We start from the raw sequence: 27,751 nt of genomic DNA, 5'->3' as shown, positions 1-27,751 counted from the left end.
CGAATGCATGTTTTAGTGAGGTAGATGGTTTCTTACTAAGCTCTCAAGCTTACAGATACTATTTTCCTTATACTGCAGATAAAGGTAAAGGGAAGATGGATTACACCCCTTAACACATGTAAAATCAGGAAATGATAATAGTTTAGCAAAATTTTAATTAGTACAGCTTCCGTGTAACGCCCGCCCTTCCAGGTAGCACTAAGGCCACCCCAGAGGGACGGACGTCACTAAAACATAGACATCAATTATACTAATGCATATGGATTCATGGCAGCGGAAGACATATATAATTAATTGTTTTTTTTTTCATATCATAACATATACCATATGCATCTAGTTCTCTTAACATGGCATGTGAAGTCAAACGTACCAACATAACATGAGTAGGATATCATACTAGCTGAACATTATCATAAGCATAGGTCCAACATTGTTCACATGCATAACTTAGATAATTCAAAAACTTAAATAGATCTATCCACCAGCACTTCCACACACATCCTCATTGCCTTTCCTTCTCTGCTCCCCTTAAACAATTCATTCCTTGCCTTTATCTGCAGTACAAGGAAAACGTGTAGCTATAAGCCAAAGGCTTAGTGAGATCCTTGCCTACCCATAAATCCGAAAAACACATAACATAACATAACATGTAGAAACCATAGCATAGCATAACATAGCATGGAGAATCATAACATAGAACATATCTTATCATGTAAAAACCATAACATCTCATAACATAACATGAGGGAAAACAGAACATAATATATCATATCACATAAGGAGCATAACATATCAGAGTATAGCATGTGAGTGTATATCATGATTCATATCACTTTCTGTAAGCACATATCATGAAGCCTATCATATCATGTAAACATGTATCATAACTCAACCTGTTCATAAGGGTGCATAAACATAATTTCATAAATATGTGCATGTAGATGCAATATGTATATTTTTAAAACATGTATCATGGAATGCACATATGCATCATGCTTCTTTCAAAACATATAGTATACATACTTGAATATCATATCATCATCATGAGAAGGGCCCCGGCTTGTACCACATGTAAACATAAATGCGCGCAATCCTTAGGACAGGGTTGCTAGCCCCGAACCTACTAGGGATCTAGGTCAGTTCATAGTCCGTCGACCTAGGGGCGTACTGAGGAGCTCATCCCTTAACGAGGTCCGTTCATAGTCCGTCGACCCCGGTGCGCTTATGGAGTCCACCCTTGGTACAAGCCATACAAAGTAAAATATCATGCATATCATATCTCATCATATCATACATGTCATTATTCTTGTCATATCATGAAGAGAGCTCTTGATCCCCAACTTAAGGGAAGCATCTCTTTACCATAGCATGAAGAGTGCTCTTGATCCCAACTTAAGGGAAGCAACTCTTTTTCATAACATGAAGAGTGCTCTTGGTCCCAACTTAAAGGAAGCAACTCTTTAGGCTTTTCTTCTTACATAAGCCATTCACACGTGCATTATATAACATGTTCTTATCATAACATAAAGTATAACATGTTATTTTCTTATCATCAAACTTGGCATATCATCTCATGAACTTAGCATAACATATCATGAACATGGCATATCATATCATGAGTCTAGCATATCATATCATGACCATAGCCTATCATGTCATAAGTCTATCATATCATATCATAAACATGACACATCTTATCATAAGACATAGAAATGCAACATATCGTAAAGCATATTTTCATCACATCATAAAGCATGAAAGCTTAATCTACTTATATATCAAAGGCTACATATCATGAAAATGCATAAGCATGTTTGGTTAGGTTTAAACTCTTTCCTAACCCAATTAATCCATCTTGGCCGAACCATATCAGTAGGTTTCAACCTCATTTCATTCCATATGAAGCATAGAACTTATCCACATAACATGTAAACTTGATCTAAGCACATACAAGACATTATACTTCATGAATAAGCATGTTTGAGTTCAAAACTCTAACCTTAACCCATTTATCTCAATTTGGCCGAAACATATCAGTAGGGTTCTTATATCATTTGGTTCCATATGAAGCATAGAACTTATCCACATAACATGTAAACTTGATCTAAGCACATACAAGACATTATACTTCATGAATAAGCATGTTTGAGTTCAAAACTCTAACCCTAACCCATTTATTTCAATTTGGCCGAAACATATCAGTAGGGTTCTTATATCATTTGGTTCCATATGAAGCATAGAACTTATCCACATAACATGTAAACTTGATCTAAGCACATACAAGGCATTATACTTCATGAATAAGCATGTTTGAGTTCAAAACTCTAACCCTAACCCATTTATTTCAATTTGGCCGAAACATATCAGTAGGGTTCTTATATCATTTGGTTCCATATGAAGCATAGAACTTATCCACATAACATGTAAATTTTATCTAAGCACATACAAGGCATTATACTTCATGAATAAGCATGTTTGAGTTCAAAACTCTAACCATAACCCATTTATTTTCATTTGGCCGAAACATATCAGTAGGGTTTCATGTCTTTTTATTCCATAAGAAGCATAAGACTTAAACATGTAACATGCACATTTAATCTAAGTACCTATAGAGCATTGTACAAGTACCTACAAGGCACTATACTTCATGAATAAGCCTATTTGAGTTCAAAACTTTAACCCTAACCCATTTATTTTCATTTGGCCGAAACATATCAGTAGAGTTTCATATCATTTTATTCCATAAGGAGCATAAAACTTAAACATATGACAAGCCCATTTAATCTAAGTGCATACAAGGTATTGTACTTCATGATCTAAGCATATTTGAGTTCAAAACTTTAACCCTAACCCATTTATTTCAATTTGGCCAAACATATCAGTAGAGTTTCATACCATTTTATTCCATAAGGAGCATAAAACTTAAACATATAACAAGCCCATTTAATCTAAGTGCATACAAGGTATTGTGCTTCATGATCTAAGCATATTTGAGTTCAAAACTTTAACCCTAACCCATTTATTTCAATTTGGCCAAACATATCAGTAGGGTTTCATACCATTTTATTCCATAAGAAGCATAAAAACCTTGGTTATAAACATGTAAAAATTCATACATCACAAAGAGGTACAACTAGTATGGTTTCTATCTAAAATTCTTGACCTAAGGCCTTATAATCAATTTTGGCCGAACCATATAGATAGGTATCTCTTTTTTTTTCACAACATGAAGAATGAAGACTTAACTAACAACATGTGAAATTCATATATCATAGAGTAGAAAAATTAAGCATGTGATCAAAGAAAACTTGTTCTAGGTCCTCTCTTCCATCCTTGGCCGAAACATGCAATAAGGCTCTAAATTTCTCTTTTTCTTTTTCTATAACATGAAGCATCTCTTATCACTTGTTAACCCTAAGTGACTACCTATTCTTTATCTTGACCACATTCTTGCAAGAAAATTTTTAGAGTTTCGAAAAATATTTTAAACCGAAGCTACTTGTACTACAGTGAGGGGATACTCACTTCCTTGCGCTTGTTTTCCTTAGAAATTTAACCTTTGTTGTGGATCCTTCCTAGAGAGGGGAAGCTTCCTTGCTCCTTGGTCTCGGCAAGAAGAGGAAATGGTGAAGAAGAGGTCACGGTGGATGAGGAGGGAGTAGGAAGGTGAATGAGGAAAAATGCCAACTCATTTTAATTTCCTCCTTTTATTCATCATGAGAGGAGGAAGGAAAAATATATTTTTCTTCCTCCTTTCCTTTACTCTCTTCATAATTAAGAGAAAAGTCTAGATACCTCCCTTCTTGGTGAGTAAGAAAAGAATATTCTAGAGCATCTCTTCATTAGAGAGGAAGAAGACAACTCTCACTTCTCCTTCTAAGAGAAGAGTCTTTTCTTCTTACATTTAATTATGATTTCCCTCTCTTTTCTAACAATAATTTCTCTTGGTCTAGTGATTATCTTATTCAGGCATCTAATGAGAGATCTAGAGTTCAAGTCCTAGACCTTATATATTTTTATTTTTATTTTATTTGTTTAAGTGTTCGGCTAGGAGCAAAATTTAACTAAAGCATATATATTTTTTTCTTTATTCATGATAAAATATTCTAGAATTTTTCTAAGGACCCTATGGGTGTTACATTCTGCACCTAGACTTAGCGATGGTCATGGGTATAGCTTAGCACAACATAATGTGACGGTCCGGCCTTATAGCTTAGTTAGTAAAAGGCGGGTCGTTACAGAGTGGTATCAGAGCAGTTTCCATACTTCCTACACATACATCAGCATTGAACCTGCAGCTTCCAAGTAAGAACATCTCTCACTTTCTTTATGTTTCTTGTTTCATGTTTAGATATAACTAAAGCATGCTTGTTCATGATAGTAGTTGACATGATAACAATAGTTACTCCCTTATGATTGTGTTAGTCATGTATGTCCTTGGTTCCTTTAGAAATGGCACGAGGACGCCCAGCTAGAAGGGCACCAGCTACTGAGCCCCAGCATGAGGCAGGCAGTTCAGTGCCTCCCCCAGACCTGACAGCATTAGTGGCTCAGTTACAGCAGCAGTTAGCTGAACAGCAATAGGAGATAGCCACCTTAAAGGCTAATCAGCAGAATACTCCCACAGTCACCCCGGAACCAAACGTAGAGGTTCCACCAGTCCAGCCTACAGCACCAGTAGCCCCAGCAGCAGTAGAGGCAAAGAGAGAAGCCTATCTGATCCAGTGGCAGAGAGTCAAGCCCGAGAACTTCTCCGGCACCAGTGAACCATGGGATGCACAAACCTGGTTCAAAACACTGAAGAGTACGATGGAGCTTCTAGACTGGCCAGAACATGAGAAGGTGAAGTGTGCCTCCTTCTGCCTGACAGGAGATGCACGCATGTGGTGGGAGAGAATCAGAGCGAAGCGCCCAGTGAACCAGATGACATGGGCTGACTTCGAGAAAGAATTCTTCGAGGAGTTCTTTCACATGCGGGTCACCAACCGCCACTACGACGAGTTCACTGAGTTTCGTCAGGGCAACCTATCAGTTGAGGAAGCCGTGAAGAAATTCAATAGATTGGCTCGTCTATGCCCCGAACTAGTCAGCACCGAAAAAGAACGAGTCCGGTTGATGTTCAAGATGCTGAGGCCGGAAATAGCAATGAACGTGGCTGGCGGCGTTCACAGGCCGCAAACCACCGAAGAACTAGTCAGCAGTGCTTTGACCACCGAGCACTACCAAAACAGTATCAAACAGCAGAAGCAAGTCCTCTCAGAGTCAAAAGGGCAAGGAGGCTCAGACACTCAGGAACAACAGGGCCACAGCTCCAACTGGAAAGGGAACTCCAGCAATAAGCGCAAACCAGGGAGTTACCCAAAAGGAGGGCCAGCTAGCAAACAGCCCAGTTATCCAAAGTGTGCTACTTGTGGGAAATTCCACCCTGGAGTTTGTCGTAAAGGCACACGAGGATGCTTTGAGTGTGGACAGGAAGGGCATATGGCTAAGCAGTGCCCGAACAAGACTAGTCTTCCTCCACCACAGCCGGTATGGAGGCCAGCCAGCTCAGTTACATCAGATGCAGGCCGCTCTAGATGGTCCACACATCAGCCAGGGCAGACTAGAAGCCCCTCCAGCTATGACGAATGCAAGGATCTACTCCTTAACCAGAGAAGACGTAGCGAATGCCTTGACAGTTGTTACAGGTCAGATTAGTATTTTACAGCAAAGTACAACTGTATTATTCGATACTAGGGCAACCCATTCTTATGTATCCAGGGCATTTGTCGAGAAGTTAGCGATACCCCCAGAGGTACTCAGTAGTCAGTTTCTGACGACATTGCCTTCAGGAGAAATTATGGCATCCACCCACTGGCTCAGAGCAGTACCAGTCATTATAGCAGACAGAGAACTCTTTTGTGATCTGATAGTGCTAAATATGACTGACTACGATGTCATATTTGGAATGGACTTCTTGATCAGATACGGTGCTTCCATCGAGTGTCGTAAACAGAAAGTCGTATTCCAACCTGAAGCAGAAGCACAGTTCGAGTTCATCGGAGAACCCAAGAGAAAGGCCAAAAAGTTTCTCTCCGCTATGAAAGCACAGAGATTAATGGATTCAGGATGTACGGGATTTTTAGCACATGTAGTCAGTATCGGTCAGGATAAGGACCGACAGCTAGCAGAGGTCCGAGTCGTACGTGACTACCCAACAGTCTTCCCTGAAGAGTTACCAGGCCTAGCACCAGATAGGGAGATCGAATTTGAGATAGAACTCATTCCCGGTACAAATCCTATCTCCAAAGCACCTTACCGCATGGCTCCAGCAGAACTGAAAGAACTTCATGAGCAACTACAGGAGCTGCTTGACAAGGGCTTCATACGTCCGAGTCACTCACCATGGGGAGCGCTTGTATTGTTCGTGAAGAAGAAGGACGGGAGCATGCGCCTGTGCATAGATTACAGAGCACTGAACCAAGTCACGATCAAGAATAGATATCCTCTTCCCAGAATTGATTACCTGTTCGATCAGCTGAAGGGAGCAGCAGTGTTCTCTAAGATAGACCTCAGGTCAGGTTATCATCAGGTGAAAGTTAAAGAAGGAGATATACCCAAGACAGCATTCAGGACTAGATACGGACATTACGAGTTCGTAGTCATGCCCTTTGGCGTGACAAATGCTCCAGCTACTTTCATGGACCTCATGAACAGAGTATTCAGAGAGTACTTAGATAAGTTCGTTATCGTATTCATCGATGACATCCTTATCTATTCAAGAACTCAGGAAGAACACGCAGAACACCTGAGAATAGTACTGCAGACCCTCCAGCAGAACCAGTTATACGCCAAGTTCACGAAATGTGAATTTTGGTTAGATCAGGTGTCCTTCCTAGGTCACATCATCTCAAAGAATGGTATCATGGTAGACCCTAGTAAAATAGAAGTTGTGAGTAACTGGAAAAGACCCAAGAATGCCAATGAGATCAGAAGCTTTCTGGAATTAGCAGGTTATTACAGAAAATTCGTAGAGGACTTCTCCAGGATAGCCTCCCCACTGACAGCTCTTACCAGAAAGAACAGAAAATTTCAGTGGACAGAGGACTGTGAGAACAGCTTTAGCGAACTAAAGAGAAGATTGACCAGTGCACCTATTCTGACTCTACCAGAGAGCACAGATAGCTTTGATATATATAGTGATGCCTCTAAGTTGGGACTAGGAGCAGTGCTGATGCAAGATGGCACTACAAGAAAATTGGGATTCTATAACACTTAAACGACAACGCTTTTTATAAAAAACGTTGTCTATTTTTTTTTTAACAACGCTTTTAGTGAAAAGCGTTGTCTATTTCATTATTTTCTTATTAATAGACAATGCTTTTCTAAAAATCGTTGTCTATTAGTGATTTTTACGGGTCAAAGACAACGCTTTGTAAAAAGCGTTGTCTATTAAACTTTATTTTAGTGTCTACGACAACATTTTTTTAAAAGTGTTGTCTATTGTTAAATTCTCATCTAAATCTTGATTAATACAAACCGTTGGAACTAAGTAAGGAGTAGAAAACCCGAACCCTTCTCCCAACTCCTATCTTCCAATCGTTTTTGATCCCGAACCCTTCTCCCAACTCCTCATCTCACGCGGCCTTCTCCATCCAACTCCTCTCCGGCGAACCACTCCTCTGAACTCTCTGTCAAGACCACACCTTCGTCAAGCGGCAGATCCCGGTGCTGAGGCGATCGACCACGACAGATCGACCCATCTCTTCGCCTCCTTCGCCCCCGACGTTGAGGCGGTGACTGGTATAAGGAGGACAAGATGAGTGTGAGTCCAGTGCCGGCCTCGGACACCCATGGCAACCTGGACGAGCAGATCGCGCAGCTCATGCAGTACAAGTCGCTCGTCGTACAGGAGGTTACATCTCGCCCTTTCCCTCGCTTATTTTTGTCTGATCGCTCCTTCGATTTATTCCTTCTCTGGTCAGGATGTTTGTTTTGGGGGGTTTTCTGCTCGATTCATGCGTATTCTTTACAGATCTGAGGTTGAGTGGGTTTTCTGCTCGAGCTCCTCCTCTCAGGCTAACGCAGAAGAACGGCGGTGCTTGCGATGGCTTCCGGGGTCCTCCGGCCAAGCCTTGGTCTGAATCTGGAGCCGGGAGGTGTTGGCTTATGGCCCACCCTTTTGAGCCACTCACTTTTGCGTGTAGTGGAGCAACCTTTCTCCGACGCTGCGCCGTGCATCACAGCACACGGGGGATACGACGCCTGAGAGCACAGAGTTGATGATTTTAGTGGCTGCCATTTTTTTCTTGCCTTAATAGCGGCCAAAAAGATTTGGCGTGGACGACCTAGACCTTGATCTCTCCCCTCTCTCTCTCTCTCTCTCTCTCTCTCTCTCTCTCATTTTGTCCGAGGGTGCGACCTTGGCGGCGACTGTGGGGTTGTGGGCAATGGCTAAGAGAGTGGACAAGCAGGTAAATCTCTTCTACTGCGCCGAGTGCGAGGAGCTCGCCAGGAAAGTGGCCGATCACTCCGACGCCATCCAGCTCCGGACTATCTCTTGGAGGTAAATCTCCACCTCCTCTTTCATGTATTCTTTGCACGGAAGATAGACTACTTGGCGAATTAGATCTTGTGGCTTCTGAGTTCAATGATTCGATCTTTATTCTCGTAGTTTGGATTTTTTTTGCTTTTGAGTGTAAATAGCGGAGCTAGGGTTTTGAATAGGCCTAATCCATTCTTTTTATCCTAAAGTTAGGTTTCGTTCTTCCTCCTTAGCGTTAAGAGTTTTGTTGTTGTTGTTGATAACTCCAAGTAAAATGGATTAGAAGGATCTGCTCTTCTGTTGCTTTATCATCGATAAACATTTTTCATTTTCGTATCCTCTTCCGGAAGTTTGCCTAGGTTTAATGATGCATTGTAACAAAGCATGAGTGTGTCAATCTGTTATACCTCTCTTCTTCTTCAGAAGAATTTAACTTCTCATCCATTGTTGCAACTCGAACTAATAGGACGTTTCCATTAACCATATAAGAAACCTAAACCATGTGTGGAATTGATTAAGCAAAATCTATGGAAGTATTTGACCTATCTAGACATTCTCTGTTGGTTTCAATTTCCATGAAGGTTTGACATCCTCAAGGATCAAAGTCTATGCTATAGAAAATTGCCCCTTGTCGGCAGAGCAAAAGTCCAATAGCATACTCATTGTATTGAGCCCGCCAGTGAGAAAATGGACCCAATTGCAGTTCCATTTACAGGTACATCGATTGTTGCATCCCGACCAGCAAAGAGAATTGACCAATTATGTTTAATGTAAATTACCTGGCTGAAATGTTCATGGCCTAATTCCTGGCTATAGACTTTTTTTTTTCCCTTTACAGATTCATGTGTAAAAATGTTCCATGGATGAAAAATCTTTGCTTTTTATCCCCAATTAAATAGATCAAAAAATGCAGATCTCAACTTCTTGTTAATCTAGGATTTTCTTACGGATGAATCGAGAACTTGTAGGCACATCAAGATGTTACTGATGTGTGATCGTTCTATATACCATGTCGTGTTTGTTCTTAACCCTCGATTGTTGGATTGGAGCATATGCTTGTTCTTTGCGTGTGTCTTATTTTCTGCTGATGTTGTATTATGGGATATTGTCAGATGTCCATCCCAACGCACTCCTAGAGCTACATACTCAACTGCTGTTGAGGTATTCAAGCACCTGCTTGATGCATTTATCTGGAAATCCATTCTGATTTTCCCTGAATTCAATTGTGACAGGATGACAGTTCCAAAGAGACTGACAGAATTCCAACACCTAAAGTGATAATTGATCAAGACTCAAACCCAGATGCAACCATCGTCGAGGTAGGCTTTGGCGATCGCCTTGGAGCACTACTTGACACTGTATACTCGAAATCTCTGACTCCCTTAAGGTTTTGTTACAATGTTTCTTTTTTGTTTCTAGAGTAGCAAACATTTTTTAGCTTTGATTTTTTGTTTATAATTATATACTTTGTATATGTAAAATGGTAGATATTGGCGTTAGATCTATTTTAATCTTTAGTCGATCTTTCTTCATAACGAATTGGTTCGGTTGCAGGTCTTTGATCCGGTTCCCTGGATTGTTCCACATATCCTATGATTCAAGCTTTAAACAATGGAGTTTGTAGAGAAATTTGAGCTCTTCCCAGACTTGAAACTGCTAATGTAGAACTGGCCAGTCCATATTTCATTCCCGGACTGTAATGATTTTCTTTGTTGGACTATGGGGTGGGTTAGTGTCTCTTGTTAACGAATAATCTGATGATTTATTTATCCGATGTGACTTAATTATTTCTCCTTGATACAATTATAAATGCTTTAATTTGTTAGAGACGATGGGAAATAGTTTATCTGATCAGCATGTCATTCGGAATTCAATTTTTGATTGAGCTGATTTTTCTTGTAAGTTATATAGAAAAAATATTCGTAGAGGTTTCTATTGTATCTTTTCATAAGCCTCTGGAAATTTATGAAATATTACTCAAGTTATAGGAGGACTCCTCTAGTTACATGCATTAACTGTTTGTTCTATTAACAAGGAATAGAGGTAAATGCTTCTATTCCCTTCTTGTGTCTTGCTAATTGCTAAAAGTTCACAATAAGTTCATATTGTTAAGACATTAGCTTTTGCAGTCCAATGTTTGTTTAGTATTCTTTTTTTCCCTATGAAAATAATATTTGGAATTTCTTGCAGTTTATCATTGTGAGTTAATAACTATATTTATAAGTTTTTAAATAAAATTTCAGGTTAGGGTGCTTTGCGAAAAAGCTAAGGAGGTTTTAATGGAAGAAAGCAATGTTCAGGTAGACATTACTTCTTTTAAGTAAGTTATTCAATCTAGTTAAGGCCCTTGTTAAAGTATAACGCTGTTGAATTTCCTTGAAGTTGTTCACTCGCATGCTGGCCATGATCATTCTCTAATAAAATTAGAAAGGAATGTAAACAACACAAACCTCAACTGATGTCTCATAAGAAGTTCTTCAGGATATTTGCTTGTATTACAAGATATATACTTCATGTAAATATGAAATAAAAAATACAGATGCAACATAAGACAAAAACTGAGAAATGGATGTTATACTGAGTACTACAAACCACAGTTTATCATATTATAGTTGATTCTCTAGTAAAGTTTCACATTTTGAACTCGTTTATTTTGATTGTTTTGTTTCTTTTGAGAGCCATCAGTAATGCTCATGTATGGAACCACAGTTTATCATATTATAGTTGTTTCTTTCTGCAAGCTTTATTTCTGCAGTTTGAAGAAACGTTGTATTTCTGCAACAACAGTGATTTCTGCAGTTTGAAGAAACGTTGCATTTCTTCAAGCTTTCTTTCTGCAAGCATTTCATTTCTGAGTAATGAGTTTTGGTTCATTTATAGAAAATAGCTAGTAGAAGTAATTTTTTGGTTCAAACTATTGACTGTAATTTTTTGTTTATATTTCAGGCCAACTGTTCAATCTGTTCAAAGCTCACAAATATCCTAGACAAAATCCAATTGCTCACAAGATTATTTTGTGCTCTTTTGTTTTATTTGTGAATATCACTATCTACTTTAAAACAGAATTAGTGTTAATTTTGATATTTACTAGCTTCTCATGTAATTAAATACTAATATTACTTCAATGTCAGAATTCTATTATTTTGGTATGAGTTTGAAATCATTAACTGAGTTGATTATATGTAAAATTCGAATCTAGACATGGTAAAAGAAAAATAATAGTTTCATAAATATAAAAATAATGATTTTTAAATATTTTTAAAATATTTTTTCTTTAAAACGACAACGCTTTTAAAGCGTTGCAAAAGCGTTGTCTTTTCTACCAAAAACAACACTTTAAATGCGTTGCAAAAACGTTGTCTTTGCATAAACCGACAACGCTTTTAAAGCGTTGCAAAAGCGTTGTCTTCGCTACAAATGACAACGCTTTAAAAGCGTTGTCGTTGAGCAGACTTTTAACAACAATGCCTTTAACAACACTTTTTCAGGCACAAAGACAACACTTTAAAAGCGTTGTCTATTAGCTTTTTTCTTATAGTGTGGCAAGGTAATCGCCTACGCCTCCAGACAACTCACGGAATATGAGAAGAATTACCCTACTCATGACCTTGAGCTTGCAGCAGTGGTGTTCGCCCTCAAAATTTGGAGACATTACTTGTATAGAGCTCAGTGCAGAGTGTATACAGATCATCAGAGTCTGAAGTACTTCTTCACTCATAAGGATCTGAATATGCGACGGCGTAGATGACTAGAGATGGTCAAGGACTACGATATAGACATCCTCTATCACCCAGGGAAGGCCAATAAGGTAGCAGACGCACTTAGCAGGAAGTCCAGTGCTACCCTATTATCTTTAGCAGCCATGTCACCGCCCCTACAGAAAGAGATCACAGATTTCGGTCTCGAACTCATAGTTGGGCGGCTCTCTACTATGACATTAGAGTCTACCTTGCTTGGTGACATTCAGACAGCTCAGGAACAGGATCTTGAAATTCAGAAAATCAAGCAAGGGATAGCAGAATCAGAAGGTGGAGAGTTCAGAATATCAGATAGCGGGGTATTATACTTTGGTGATAGATTATGCGTTCCAGATTAGGAGGAACTACGAAGCAAGATTTTAGAGGAGACTCACAAGACTCCCTATGCGATGCATCCTGGCTCCACCAAAATGTACCAGGACTTGAAGAAATATTTTTGGTGGCCTGGGATGAAGAGAGACATCGCTCGATATGTCAGCACCTGCCTAACCTGTCAGAGGGTTAAGGCAGAACATCAGAGACCAGGAGGAATTTTGCAGCCTATTCAGATTCCAGAATGGAAGTGGGAAGACATTTCTATGGATTTCATAGTGGGACTACCCAGAACCACGAATGGTTTTGATACCATCTGGGTAATAGTTGACAGGTTGACTAAATCAACCCACTTCTTAGCTATCAGGATATCCTACTCCATGGAACAGCTAGCTCAGTTGTACCTCAAGGAGATTGTCAGATTGCATGGAGTCCCACGAACCATTATTTCAGACAGAGACAGTAGGTTCACATCACACTTCTGGGAGTGTGTACAGTCAGCTTTGGGCACGAAGTTAAAGTTCAGCACAGCCTTCCATCCTCAGACAGATGGTCAGACGGAGCGAGTAAATCAGGTACTCGAAGATATGCTCCGCGCATGTGCCCTAGACTTCAAAGGAAGTTCGTGCAAATATCTGAGTTTAGCAGAATTTGCATACAACAACAGCTATCAGGCCACCATCGGTATGGCACCTTACGAGGCTCTCTACGGGCAGAGGTGTAGATCTCCAATCTGCTGGTATGAGAGTGGTGAACAGAAAGAACTAGAACTTCAGACAGATCTAGTGGCAGATACCACAGGAGACAGCTCAGAGCCGCCAGAAAAACTATGCTGATACACGGCGCAGACCTTTAGAGTTTTCAGTTGGGGATTCAGTGTTCCTCAGAGTAGCTCCCATGAAGGGAGTAATGCGTTTTGGGAAGAAGAGCAAACTAAGTCCCAGATATGTGGGACCATACCTTATCACTAGAAGAGTTGGCAAGGTAGCATATGAGCTAGAGCTACCACAGGATATGTCAGCCATCCATAATGTATTTCATGTCTCTATGCTGAAGAAGCATATCTCAGATGCCACCCAGGTGATTGAGCCCCAGTCAATACCAGTGCGCGAAAACCTCAGCTATGATAGTCGGCCTATTCAGATAATAGACCGAGCAGTTAAGAAATTACGGAACAAGGAGGTACCATTAGTAAAAGTCATTTGGCAAAGTCACACAGCAGAAGAGGCAACATGGGAGACAGAAGCCAGCATGAGACAGAAGTACCCAGAGTTATTCTAAGTTCGAGGATGAACTTTTTATAAGGTATAGGGGATTGTAGCGCCCGAAAATTCTCAAAATAATTATTAGAAATATCCTAGTATTTTTCTGGAATTTTAAGATATTTTTATGGAATTTTTAGATTTGCTAAAGTAGCAAAAATAAATAGATAATGAAAATAGCCTACGCGGGAATTGAACCCGAGACCTGTTGGGTCCTACGACCTATAGCTGACTCTAGTAACCAGGCGAACCCAGCAGGGTCGTGCTGAAAGGAAAGGGAAACAATTAATTTTATATTAGAGTTGGGCGGAATTACCCACTTAATATAAATAGGGAATTAATAGGGGAAAAGTTATTTTTAACGTAGCTTTTCCTCTCCCTCAAACCCTCACCGCCGCCCACTTCCCCTCCTCCTTCTCTCGGCGCCAACCCCCAAGCACACCTAGGGATTTCGTCCCTAGAGCCATAGGAGGACTTTCCAGCGACATCTTGGATACGAGGACGCTCCCCTCCGCGAGAGGAACGCGTAGACGCAAAGAGATCGTCGAAGGGATCTTCTCCGCCGGGAAACTAGCGATTAGAATCGTAAGACAATTAGCACAGGAGGTAAGAAACCCCTCACCTGCGGTATAAGTAGCTATTCGTGTGATTTTTATGCATTAGTTTAGTCGTATGCAAATTTCAGCACATAAGGTGTGCACTAGCGTACACCAAGTGCTCGATAGAATGTTTAGCGCAGTCAAATGCAAATTAGGCATTTTATTAGCTTGGATAAATGCACTAGAAGCATTTACATAGCCTATTTAGTCTTGCTCCAGCTTTTACAGGACCAGATGTCCAATGGGTGGGCTCCCACAGTCGCCTCTAGGTTCAGATAACCTAGTTCTGGGTTTAGACAACCTAGTAGAAGCAAGACAATAGTTATTAGCTTATGTTCAGTATTTTACTTTCTCAGTGGCACTGTACTGGATTAGATATCCATTGGGTTGGACTCCCATAGTCGTCCCTAGGTTCAGCTAACCTAGCAAACCCTACTAGATTCGGAATTTGTAACCCCGGGTTTAGTTAGGGATGCGCGCACAGCAAGTACAGTCTCCGGGCCCAAACAACAGCATGATTATGTATTTTCACTTATTATGTAATTAGTTTTCAGAACCTCACAAAATAGCTAGGTGAAAGTAGTACAACTCTAGCATTAGTTTAGCATCAGCTTAGTTCAGATCATGCTCTGTTTAGTTTCTTATAGAGGCATGTGATAGTCTTATGATCAGTTTTGATTTCCATATCATATGAACTTGTATGCCATGTTTTTGTATTCATGTGTAGTGATTTCTGTTGGTGCGGTTAGCACTAACGATTTAACCCAGGTTTTGATGAATGACAAATAGGTTAAGTTAGTTTTGTTGTTGTCTGACACTTTGATCGAGTGTGCAGGAGAAGTCCAGCTAGGTCGACGGGCTGACCGGATAGCTGGCGAGAAGTCCAAGCGGGTCGACGGGCTGACCGGACGCTTGGCGAGAAGTCCAGCTAGGTCGACGGGCTGACCGGATAGCTAGCGAGAAGTCCAAGCGGGTCGACTGGCTGACCGGACGCTTGGCAAGAAGTCCAGACGGGTCGACGGGCTGACCGGACGTCTGGCAGGTAAGTGAGGTAAGTCACTGGAGGGGAGTGACTGTGAGGACGCGTTCCCGGGAAGGGGACATTAGGCGTCGATCCGGCTTAGATCCATTTCGGATGTCTAAGTCGAGATCGTGACTAGATTCCGGTCTCGGAAAGACGGAATCTAAGTCATAGTCTTTTTATCCATCTGTTGAACTTTAACTGTGCTAACAATCTGTTTTACAGGATGTATATTTGCCTCGGACTAACTTTGTTTTGCAGGAAAAGGGAGTTTTCTGGAACAAGGTGGACCGGGCGCCCGGAAGGCGAATTCTATCCAGCCAAGTCGTCGCCACGTGGAGCATCTCGATTTGAGCAGTTACGTCACATTCCAAGCGCCCGGAAGGAATCCAGGCGCCCGGAACAACATATAAAAGAAGCCCCAGACAGGAGCTTCAGATCAATCAATTCATCTGAGAACTCTTCTACTGCTGGTCTTGCTGCTCGACGTTCAGTGCGACGCCAACAACGCTCCGACAAAGTGCTCCTTCCGTTTTGATTTAATTTCCTTGTCGGTATTGCTTTATTTTCACTAGCATTTCCTGTACTTATTCTGTAATCATATTTCGACTTGTTAGTGATTGCCCAACGAAAGTGGTCAAGGACCACGGGCCTTCGAGTAGGAGTCGTCACAGGCTCCGAACGAAATAAAACATTTGTGTCTATTTTAATTTTCCGCTGCGTTTAAACTCTTGTTTTTCGAATTGATATTCACCCCCCCTCTATCGAATCTAACGGTCCTACAATTTCAGTATGCCATGTTTCTCAAGTTCAGCACATGATTTTAATAGCATTCTTTCAAAAGCATATTGCATCGAATGCATATTTTAGTGAGGTAGATGGTTTCTTACTAAGCTCTCAAGCTTACAGATACTATTTTCCTTATACTGCAGATAAAGGTAAAGAGAAGATGGATTAGCGGAGGCTGGAGGTCAATGCAACGACGAGGATGTGTGTGAGCTGGAGTTTGGAACAAAGATCATAGGGATTTAGCAAGTTTAATTATTAGAACTTTGTTACTTTTAGTTTCTGCAGTTCAGTTTGCTTAAATGTCATGAATTAGTGGATTATGCCTCATACCATGTTAAAAACGCTAGATAATTGATGTTAGGAGACATTTCTTTTAGTTTAGAATTGATATAAGTGATTTTGGCACGAAACAGTGCTAAAATCAGACTTCTGTACGAAATCAGAAACCCCAATCGATCGGTCGATCGATTGGAGGCTTCTCAATCGATCAGCCGATCGATTGGGGAGTTCGTACCACGAACAGTAGGCTTCAGGATCGATTAGCCGATCGATCTAGCAAATTCTGTCGCGAACAGAAGGCTTTGGGATCGATCACTGGATCGATTAGCCAGTCTGGATCGATTAGCCGATCCATCCAGAATATTGGCCCGAGCACAGTAGCGTGCTGGATCGATCCAACCTGACTTCCGCATACAGTAGCCACCTGGATCGATCAATGGATCGATCAAGCTATTCCAATCGATCCGTGGATCGATTGGGAGGCCTGATATCAGCAAGAAACCTTTATTTAAGTTCCTTGACCATTGGGGGATGTAATATAGGTCATGAATAATTTAAATTACACCCCTTAACACATGTAAAATCAGGAAATGATAATAGTTTAGCAAAATTTTAATTAGTACAACTTCCGCACCTAGACTTAGCGATGGTCATGGGTATAGCTTAGCACAGCATAATGTGACGGTCCAGCCTTACAGCTTAGTTAGTAGAAGGCGGGTCGTTACAATAACATAGGTCCGATATACAAATCTTATCAGGCCCACGACATTTATAGTTTAGTTAATTTTTTGATAATGTTTTAATACATTTGAAGAAGTCGAAATAATCAATAAATAACATATTTGAACTCTTTGTAACCCCAGAAATAGACAGAAACTAATCCATTATTTATTTTGACTTCTACAGAAGTGTAAAATTATAATAATGATGACTCGATAAAATGTAGGTCTAAAATAATTCATATCATGCCTAACATGGAGGTTTTTTTATTGATTCTTTCTTATTATATTTTAATACTTTATAGAAGTCTCAAAATAAACAATGGATAGTATATTTGAACTCCTTGTAATATCAGAAATCCACAGAAATTAAAATGAACTCAATTGGAGCTCTGTAGGTTCATCAATGGATTTTTGATATTGCAAGGAGTTAAAATATTATATCCATTATTTATTTTAACTTCTAGAATGTGTTATAATATAATAAAAAGAATCAATAAAAATTCTCATAGGTTGGGCCTGATATGATTTCATATCAGACCTACGTTAGGCCTAATATGGTCATATCATGCCTAACGTATGAGAATTTTTGCTAATTTTTTTATTATATTTTAACACCTTCTAAAAGTTAAAATAAATAATAGATAGCATATTTGAACTCCTTGCAATATCAAAAATCCATAGAAACTAAAATAGATGGAATCAGAGCTCTCTAGGTCCATTAGTGGATTTCGATCAAAATCCACTTATGGACCTAGAGAGTTCTGATTGCACTTATTTTAATTTCTATGAATTTCTGAGATTGTAAGGAGTTTAAATATACTATTTATTATTTATTTTGACTACTCAAATGTGTTAAAATATAATACGGAAGAATTGATGAAAACTTTTACGTTGAGCATGATATGTGGCTCAACGTAGGCATGATATGAAATAGAGTATAGGTTTAGAGTTCAATTTAACTAATTTATTTAATTCAATTTAACTAATCTAAGTCAACTAAGTAATTTAATTCAACTAATATAATAATTAGATTAATTATTATATTGAAGTCTTGATGACATCTACAATGAAACTCATGCTATTCATGAAATGAGTTTGTTTTGTTTACTTGAAGATATTGAATCTTTGAGCTTTGAATAAGCAAAAAGAGGATGAGAAATGGAGAGGAACCATGGATGAAGAAATGCAAACCATTGTGAAGAACAATACTTGAAAGTTAGTATCTATTCCAAAAGACCATAAGACTATTGGAGTCAAATGGATATACAAGACAAAGAAGAATGCTAATGGAGAAGTAGAAAGGTATAAAACATGACTTGTTGCTAAAGACTACCAACAAAAATAAGGTATTGATTATGACGAGGTATTTGCTCCAGTAGCTCGATTGGAGATAATTTGCTTGTTGATATCTCTTGTTGTTCAAAATCATTCGAAGATTTATCAATTAGATGTTAAAGCTACCTTTCTTAATGATTATCTTAATAAAAATATTTACATTGAGCAACCTATTGGATATGTGGTTATGGGGCATGAAGACAAGGTCTTGAAGCTAAAGAAGACATTTTATGGTCTTAAACAGGTGTTAAAAGCTTGGAACAATCAACTTGACAAGTATTTTTTTTCAATACAAAGTCATTATACTACAACTCCTCTTATCTTCCTATAAAGCTTTTGAGAGTCCATCACCTTCCAACAATGGTAACCTTGAACGAAGTTGAGGGGAGGTCTCAAAGTAGGGCAAGCACCAAGAAAGAGCTTTCTAAAGCAATCTGTTTCAAGAGCTTAGAACAATCAACTTGACAAGTATTTGCAAGAAAATGATTTCTTGAGATGCACCCATGAGTATGCACTCTATATGAAAGAAGAAGGTCAAGGTTTCTTACTTGTTTACATTTATGTGGATGATCTCATATTTATAGGAAATAAAAAAAAAATGATTGAAAAAAAAATCAAGATAACCATGAGTTATGAATCTGAGATGACTGACATGGAACTCATGACTTATTTCTTGGGAATCCAAGTAAAGCAAATGGATGATGGAACTTCTATTTCACAAGAAAGTTAAACAAAAGAGGTTCTTAAGAAGTTCAATATGTTCAATTGTAGACCAATTAATACCCATGTGCAATTTAGAGCACAACTATCTGATGTGAAAAAAAAAAGAAAAAAGAAGATTGATCCTAACTACTTTTAGAAGTCTTATTGGGAGCTTGAGATATTTGACTTGTACAAGAATGAACATTTTATTTGCAGTTGGAGTTGTGAGTCAATTTATAGAGAATCCAACTATGGAGAATCTAGCTGAGTCTCACATGTTGGCAGTTAAGAGGATACTTCATTATATTAAAGGTATTCTTGATTATGGTATTCTTTATTTATCCTCTTGCAACTACATGTTAATGGGGTATTATGATAGTAATTTTGTGAGAGACATTGATGATAGAAAAAATATAATTGGTTTTATATTCTTTTTGAGAAATAATGTAATTTTGTGGAGTTAAAAAAAGTAAGCTATGTGGCACTTTCTAGTTGTAAAGCTAAGTATGTTGCAGATACTTCTTGCACTTATCATACTATATGGTTGAGAAGATTGTTAAAGAAATTTCATTTGGAGCAAAAAGATGCTACAAGGATCATGATTGATAATAAGTCAGCTCAAAGTTTGGCAAAGAAATCAGTGTTTCATGAACATAATAAACATATTGACATAAGATATCATTTTATTTATGAATATATTGTAAAGAAAGAAGTTGAACTTGAGTTTGTGAAAACTATGGATCAAGTTGCTGATAGTTTTACAAAAACTACTCAAATTTGATGGTTTTTAAAGATTGAGGTTCATGCTGGGAGTAAGGAAGATTCAAGTTTAAGGAGTGTTAGAAGTTGAATTAAACTTCACTACATGAACCATAAATATTTTATGTATATGAATCAAGTAATACATGAATCTTGTAATTCACATATCTAGATAAATAAATTTATATATCTAATTAATGATCTACGGTCTAGGAGTTTCTATTGAGTAGTATAAATACTCATGTAATATAAAATTGTAAGATAAATATTTTTTCGATACAAAATTATTATACTATAATTCCTTCTCTCTTCATAGAAAGCTTTGAAGAGTCCATCACTTACTTTAGAAAACCCTTTCTTGAAAAGTAAATACCTCATTATAATAAATACTTTCTTGAAAAGCTAATCTAAGGCAAGCTACATATTTATATTGGTTGACTCAAATATGGATTCACATTGATATTTTAGGCCTTGTAGTGAATTCAATGGCATTTAGCAACAAAGTTTAACTTGAATTAACAAATTCAAAAAATCTCACATTGATATTTTAGGCCTTGTAGTGAATTCAATGGCATTTAACAACAAAGTTTAACTTGAATTAACAAATTCAAAAAATCTAACTTCCAATACATTGGAAGTTCTAAGTCGGAATCATGTTTTCCTTCTTTGTTGTGGGGCATCATATCATATCAAATGTATTTTGATTTCTATTTATGTGAGGATGTTTATTCTGTTTCCTTTTCCATATTATTCTCCTTCCTAGCATTAATTCTTATTTACGTTGCTCGTGTTATTAGATCAACAGAAAACTGGAACTCATATTTGCAATTCATAGTTTTGATGAGTGGGAGAGCTGGAGGCCGGAAGGTTCAGTTCTCAATCAATGCAAGCTTATCGATTGTAGGAAGTCTTCGGTGTGTGTGCTTCTCCTCATCAGCAAAAAGTCAGAGTTAATTCACACTGACTAGTTTTCTAATACATCAACTTTTTTTTAATCGAATCAAATTCATTTTAATGGATTAAAATTATTTTTAATAGATTTTTTTTTTTTGAAACCGTATGAAATTTGATTTAGGTGGCGTTTGGTTCTCTTCTAGGAATCGGAATGAGAATGAGTATCTTAGTATTATGGAATGAGAATGAGTATGAGTTTGGATATCATTTTTAAAAATAATATTTGGTTAGTTGGATATTTTCAATTGGAATGAAACGAAATTTCCTTTTTTACCCTTAGAGAAAAATAAGAGAAAAAATTAGATGGAAGAGAAAGTTGAATGTAAGAAAAACATATGATGAGGAGAATGATGAGAGAGAAAGTGTGATGAGAGAAAAAGTGTGATGGAAAGAATGAAGAGAGGGAAAGTGTGATGAGAGAAAATGAGGAGAGACAGCGTGATAGGAGAGATTGACAAGATAAAAAATATGATAAGAGAGAAAGTGTTTGAGAGAGAAAGAGTGATGAGAAAAATGAAGAGAGAGAAAGTGTGATGAGAGAAAATGAGAGATTGAGGAGAGAAAGTACGATGAGAAAATGTGATGAGAGAGAAAGTATGATGGGAAAAAATGAAGAGAGAGAAAATGTGATGGAAGAAAATAAGGAGAGAGAGTGTGATGGAAGAGAGAGAAAGTGTGATGAGAGAAAATATGGAGAGAGAGTTCGGTAAGAGAGATTGAGGAGAGAGAATGTACGATGAGAGAGAAAGCATGATGAAGAATTTAGAAGAGAATGAAGAGAGAAAATAATGAGAGAGAGAGTGTGTGATGAGAGAGAATACAGAGAGAAAATGGTAGAGAATGTGTGATGAGAGAGAACGAGAACGAGAAGAGAGAGTATGATTAAAGAGAATGAAGAGAGAGAAAGTATGATGAGATAAAATATGGAGAGTGAGTATGATAAGAAAGATTGAGGAGAGAGAAAGTATGATGAAAAAATGAGGAGAAAATGAAGAGAGAGAAAATAATGAGAGGGAGTGTGTGATGAGAGAGAATACAGAGAAAAAATGATAGAGAATGTGTGATGAAAGAGAATAAGGAGAGAGAAAGTACGTTGAGAGAGAAAATTGTGGCAAAAGGCGAATACGCTCGCCCCCAGTGCCCTCGTCAACCCGTTCCAAGGCCAACGCGGAGGAGGTAAATCATGGGCGGCTATTAGCCTTTGGAATAGTGACTAGCACATAAGGGAGATATTTACCTCGTCTTTGCCGAGATTCGAACCATATACCTCATTGTGACAATACCTTATGTGGTAGTCACTAGACCTATCCGAGGGGACTGTTGAGAGAGAAAATGTAATGATAGAATGAGAAGAGAGAAAGTATGATGAGAGAAAACAAGGAAAGAGAGTGAAATGAAAAAAAAATTGAACAAATATACTAACAGCCTGTTTGAAATGATATGGAATTCAATTCCTTTTAGAATTGGAATTGAATTCCATGCTTTGGAATGATTTTTTAGCTAAGAATTGATATGGAATTTAATTCCAATTCCATCAAACAAGGTAAAAGTAAATCACACCTCTTTATGTGTGATTTAGATAGGGAATTCAATTCTCCATATTATGTCCATTGTGCTCTCATTCTCTCTTCTTTGTAAAAAAAGAAAAGAAAAAAGAGAGAAGGATAAAATGGTAAAACATAAGAATTCCATAACTTAAGTTGCAATTCATTCCAAACATGAGAATTGAATTCAATTTCTTATGGAATTCAATGCATAATGGAATTCAATTCAATTCCATGACTTAAGCAGGGTGTAAAGGTATTTTCGTTCAAAACTTAATTCTTATTCTCATTCCATCAAAACTCAAGGGAGGAATGAGTTTCATCTATATCTAAATTTTTGGATTTCATTTTAAAATCTTAATTCTATTTCCATCAACCAAACATATGATTTAAAAATGAATCCATTCTCCCATTTCTAAACCTCTAAATTAAATCTCTAAACTAAACGTATCTTAAACTTTGGGAGTGTTTCTTGGGTCGAACTGGACCAGGGCCGAGTATGGCCTACATATAGTCTAGTCTTCCGTGGAAACACGATGGTCGTATTAATTGGCATCCATACACTTATTGGCCACGACTTAGGAAACGACCTCGTTTCGAAGTCGCGGTCAATGGGGAAGTCAAATTGCTCAACACCCCCCACCTGCGCATTATAACGAGCCGTCTCTCACTCCCGTCTTTGGGAGTGTTTCTTGGGTCGAGCAGGATCAGGGCTGAGTAGGGCCCACATAAAGTCTAGTCTTCCGTGGAAACACGATGTCGTATTAATTGGCATCCATACACTTGTTGGCCACGACTTAGGAAACGACCTCTTTTTCGAAGCCGCGGTCAATGGGGAAGTCAAATTGCTCAACAGCCCCCCACTGCGCATTATAACGAGCCGTCTCTCACTCCCGTCTTCCTCAATCAACTCGATCGATTCCCCGATGGGAAGCGAGACCAGATCTGCTGCTCCTCCCATCTCCTGCCTCCTCCTCCCCTTCCTCCTCCCTCTCCTCCTTTTTACTCCGTCGGCCGCTCAGCCGAATATCTCCGACGGCGTCCGCTGCCGTGCCGACTCCGTCTACCCTTGCCAGGCCTACGCCTTCTACCGAGCCAGCCTTGCCGTTCCCCTCTCCGCCGACCTAGCCTCCGTCGGCGACCTCTTCGGCACCAGCCGCTCACTCATCGCCCGCGCCACCAACCTCACCGTCGCTCAATCCGTCCTCCCCCTCCGCCAGGACCAGCCCCTCCTTGTCCCCATCTCTTGCGGATGCGACCGCGACCGCAATCGCTCCTACTACCCTGCCGCCTACCAGATCGTCTCCGGCAACACCTTCTACCTCGTCTCCACCGTCGAATACGCCAACCTCACCGCCTTCCCCGCCGTCGAGCTGGTCAACCCTACCCTCGTCCCCACTGATCTCGCTATCGGGGACATCGCCACCTTCCCGATTTTCTGTCAGTGCCTCCCCAACAACACCACCGCTGTCAACCTCACCGCCTCCCTCGGCCTGGTTTCCTACGTTCTTCAGCCCTCCGACACCTACGCCTCCGTTGCGTCCAACTTCGGCATCGACTCCGAAACCCTGACTGCGATAAATGGCCCTTTCAATGGCACCTACTCCGTCGTATTCGTTCCCCTGTTACAGATCCCGCCTCCGCTGATCCGTACCAGCGTCGTATCGGAGGCGCCGGCTTCGCCTCCGACGTCTCCCACTCCCGTGGTTGAGAGAAACGAGAACAAGGGAGTCATCGCTGGGCTGGCCGCCGCGTTGGCCGTCGTGGGGGTGCTCTGCGCGCTGTTATTGCTTCTTCTGGCCTGGTGTCAGAGGAGATGGAATCGAAAGGGGGAAGCAGTGGGGAAGAACGGCCGGCAAAACAGCTTGGAGAGGAGCGGCAAAGGTGAAGGGGAAGGGCGGTTCGGGAGCTTATCGTCCGCGGATGATAAGCTGATCGCGGACTTATCGGAGTGGCTGGACAAGTACAAGGTGTTCGATGTCGCGACGCTGAGGGAGGCGACGGCGGGGTTCGACCGGAGCCGGCTGATACAGGGATCAGTCTACAAGGGGACGATCGACGGGGAGGTGTTCGCGGTGAAGAAGATGAAGTGGAACGCCTACGATGAGCTCAAGATTCTCCAAAAGGTCAGACGAGTCTCAAAACACATCTCTTGGTCCTATTTTTCTTCTTCCTCATTTTTTAGCACACAAATTTATTTATTTTTACTTAAATTTTGCCGTCAACCGATTTCATCTATTTATTTAGAAAATTTTCATTTTGCACCTCAAGTTTTTCTAACCTTTTCATTGCACCCTCCAAATTTAAAATTTTTGCAATCGATTCTTTTGTCTTTGTAAAATTCTTCACTCCTTATAAGGTTGTTAGAACCGACTGATGGTTAATTGTAAATCATAGGTAGAAAATTCTTCACTCCTTAATAGATAGGGAGAGAGAGAGAGAGGGAGGGAGAGAAAGGGGGAGTTTTCTTAATTTGATTGATTAAGTACTTATCCCAAAATACTAATGCACAAACTGTGACTATAGGATCTCAAGATATTGTTTTAAATTAATCAGTTGACCACTTATTCAGGATAAATTTAACTATCTGGAACCTAGATGCTAGACCAATATGCAAGCAATATAGTTCATATTGCTTTGATTGATTGAGCTATTTTAGATGAGAGATACATCCCTTTTGGGGTTTTCAAGTAGAGATGAAATACATAAAGGAAAGCATTACAAAATTATAGAGAGAGTTTCATTATTTGAGTTTTTTATTTTATGGTTGGATCCTCATATATTCTATCCAAGTAATAGGATCCCATGTACTTGAATGGAAGGGGAGAAAGGAGCTCGGTTAGAGACTCTTTCCCTAGTTAACTCCAAATAAAATGTTGCTGAAGGGTAGTAGTAGCATGTCACTTCTTTGTTCTTCCCATACTCTCACCCAATAGCAACTTCTCAATTCCATCCCTCTTCTATCTTCCTCTTCTTTCTTTGCTTCCCTTTTCCTTCTCTTCTTGTAGTCTCAAGTAAACAGAGCCTAAAAGAACCTAAAACAAGGTAGCCACGGGATTCCACCATTTTGAAAGACCCTTTTGGTTATCCTCCCTAGCACTTCTCGTGAGCAGTTTGCTGGACAGACGAATTAGTCAGACTTTGGTTTTAGATGATAAAAAGTGAATGGAATCAGTCAAAGAGAGGGAAAGAGAAGGGAGGGAGGGTTAAACGCAAGAAAAAAAAGCAGATAAAATAGAATACTCTTTTTCTCGATTGGATTAGTGTTTTTAAAGTTTGTCTTGATTTTTCTAATTGAACTGTCTCAAAACCACTAGATTTGACAAAAGCAAGACTAATGGAAATTGAAAGAAAAAGGAGCTTTATGGTTTGATGATAAAGATGCTAGCGTGGAAAAGTAACCTACGCAGAGACCAACCTTGTAACCTCATATGGGCCAAATAAAACAATTTATATATTTATTTATTTTATCCATTTAAGCTGAATGGAAGTCAAATTGATTCCGTGTGCCTGAAGTCTTTGAAATTAATACTCGAACTAAATGCTAATGAAGTGACCATAGCTGCCATCAACTTATTCCGGTTGGCCTTTCTTCTTTGACCCTTGGCATATTTATTTCTCTGAAATACTTCTTTCTTACTTTAATATGCAATTTTGCCATGAATATTGCTGAGAGAGTTACTAGTAGTCACTCATGTTTTCTAGTTGCCAAAATGATAATTTTCTGGCTATGTTAATCGCCGAGAGATAATACAAAGATTGACTAACTTTTTTCTATATATTCTTTCATTAATACTCTATAACATTGGCTATAAGTTTACAAAGCAATCCGTTACATTCTGAAATGGAAGCAAGATCTTTGAACAATAAAGCTAAACTCTAATAAATATTATAATTTTTGGGGTGTTCTTTCTGTCTTGCTCAAAAGTTGCAGACTTGCAGCATCTTTTTTGTCTGTTTGTTTATGCATCTTCAATAACAAATGTTTCAAAAGTATATTATTTATACTTTTTTTTTTAAAAAAAATTAAGAATTCTGTAGAAAAGTTAAAATTTATGATAGATTAGTATTGAAAAAGGTCGACAAGTTTTTTCATTTCAGTTTTAAAATTGTTTTTCTCTATAAATTGAAAACTAAAAAAGATGGATTTTTTTGTTCTTCTGAGTATTTGACATCTGTGAGATTGTGATGGCGCAGGTGAATCACAGCAACCTGGTGAAGCTGGAAGGCTTCTGCATCGATGCCAAAGAGGGCACCACCTACCTGGTGTACGAGTACGTCGAGAACGGCTCCCTCGACACCTGGCTCCACTCCCCCGCCGGTGGCAGCGGAGACCGGCGACTGGACTGGCGCTCCCGCCTGCGCATCGCCCTGGACGTGGCCAACGGCCTGCAGTACATCCACGAGCACACGTGGCCTCGCGTCGTCCATAAGGACATCAAGTCCAGCAACGTCCTCCTCGACGCCTCCTTCCACGCCAAGATCGCCAACTTCGGCCTCGCCCGCACCGGCCACAACGCCGTAACCACCCACATCGTCGGCACGCAGGGGTACGTCGCCCCCGAGTACCTCGCCGACGGCTTCGTCTCCATCAAGATGGACGTCTTCGCATTCGGCGTCGTCCTCCTCGAGCTCGTCACCGGCCGGTCTGCCTTCGACGAGCGAACCGGCGAGGCCCTGTGGTCGAAGGCCGAACGCCTCCTGTTTCGGCCAGTGACCATTAGCAAGGAGGAGACGGAGGCGCTGCTGCTGGAGTGGATGGACACGGCGCTGGTGCAGCAGTCGTGCCCTGTGGATAGCGTGATGAGCGTGATACAGGTGGCGAGGGCGTGCCTCAACAGGGACCCGGCGAAGAGGCCGAGCATGGTGGAGGCTACCTACTTGTTGTCCAAGGCCGACGAGCACTTCTCCGAGTATTCCGGCGATGGCCTCTCCGTCGTCAGCGGCAGTGATGTCGCCGCACGGTGACCAGGTACGCACGCCAGTTTATTTATAATTATAGAGATGCTGTATGGATATAATTAAGGAGTGTGATGCAAGAATAAATTCGGGGTTTTTTTTTTTTGAATAAATTCGGGCTTGTGTATATTTTCCTGAAGAAATAAAGTTTGTGTCTATTTTAATTGAAAACGATTTTCCTATTTCCCCTTGAGGTTTAACAATTTTTAAAATGCTCTTCGAAGTTTTATTA

At 39.7% G+C, this 27,751-nt stretch overlaps 2 protein-coding genes across 2 annotated transcripts; both read left to right on the top strand.

Annotated features, from left to right (window-relative positions):
* The first annotated feature begins 8,242 nt into the window (after window positions 1–8,242).
* Window positions 8,243–19,909, top strand: LOC122023109. Its single transcript, XM_042581198.1, has 6 exons — window positions 8,243–8,545; window positions 9,637–9,685; window positions 9,757–9,882; window positions 10,768–10,824; window positions 11,471–11,559; window positions 19,819–19,909. The coding sequence occupies exons 1-6, from the start codon at window positions 8,430–8,432 to the stop codon at window positions 19,907–19,909; spliced, it is 528 nt and encodes a 175-aa protein (XP_042437132.1). The 5' UTR covers window positions 8,243–8,429.
* Window positions 19,910–23,421: 3,512 nt separating this feature from the next.
* Window positions 23,422–27,690, top strand: LOC122023595 (serine/threonine receptor-like kinase NFP). The gene is made up of 2 exons (XM_042581785.1): window positions 23,422–24,686; window positions 26,758–27,690. The coding sequence occupies exons 1-2, from the start codon at window positions 23,487–23,489 to the stop codon at window positions 27,526–27,528; spliced, it is 1,971 nt and encodes a 656-aa protein (XP_042437719.1). The 5' UTR covers window positions 23,422–23,486; the 3' UTR covers window positions 27,529–27,690.
* The last annotated feature ends 61 nt before the right edge of the window (window positions 27,691–27,751 follow it).

The sequence above is a fragment of the Zingiber officinale genome, chromosome 9B (assembly GCF_018446385.1).
Source record: "Zingiber officinale cultivar Zhangliang chromosome 9B, Zo_v1.1, whole genome shotgun sequence".
In the NCBI taxonomy this organism is placed as follows: domain Eukaryota; kingdom Viridiplantae; phylum Streptophyta; class Magnoliopsida; order Zingiberales; family Zingiberaceae; genus Zingiber; species Zingiber officinale.
Note: the sequence above shows the minus strand (reverse complement) of the source record. Positions and strands in the feature narration are given on the sequence as shown.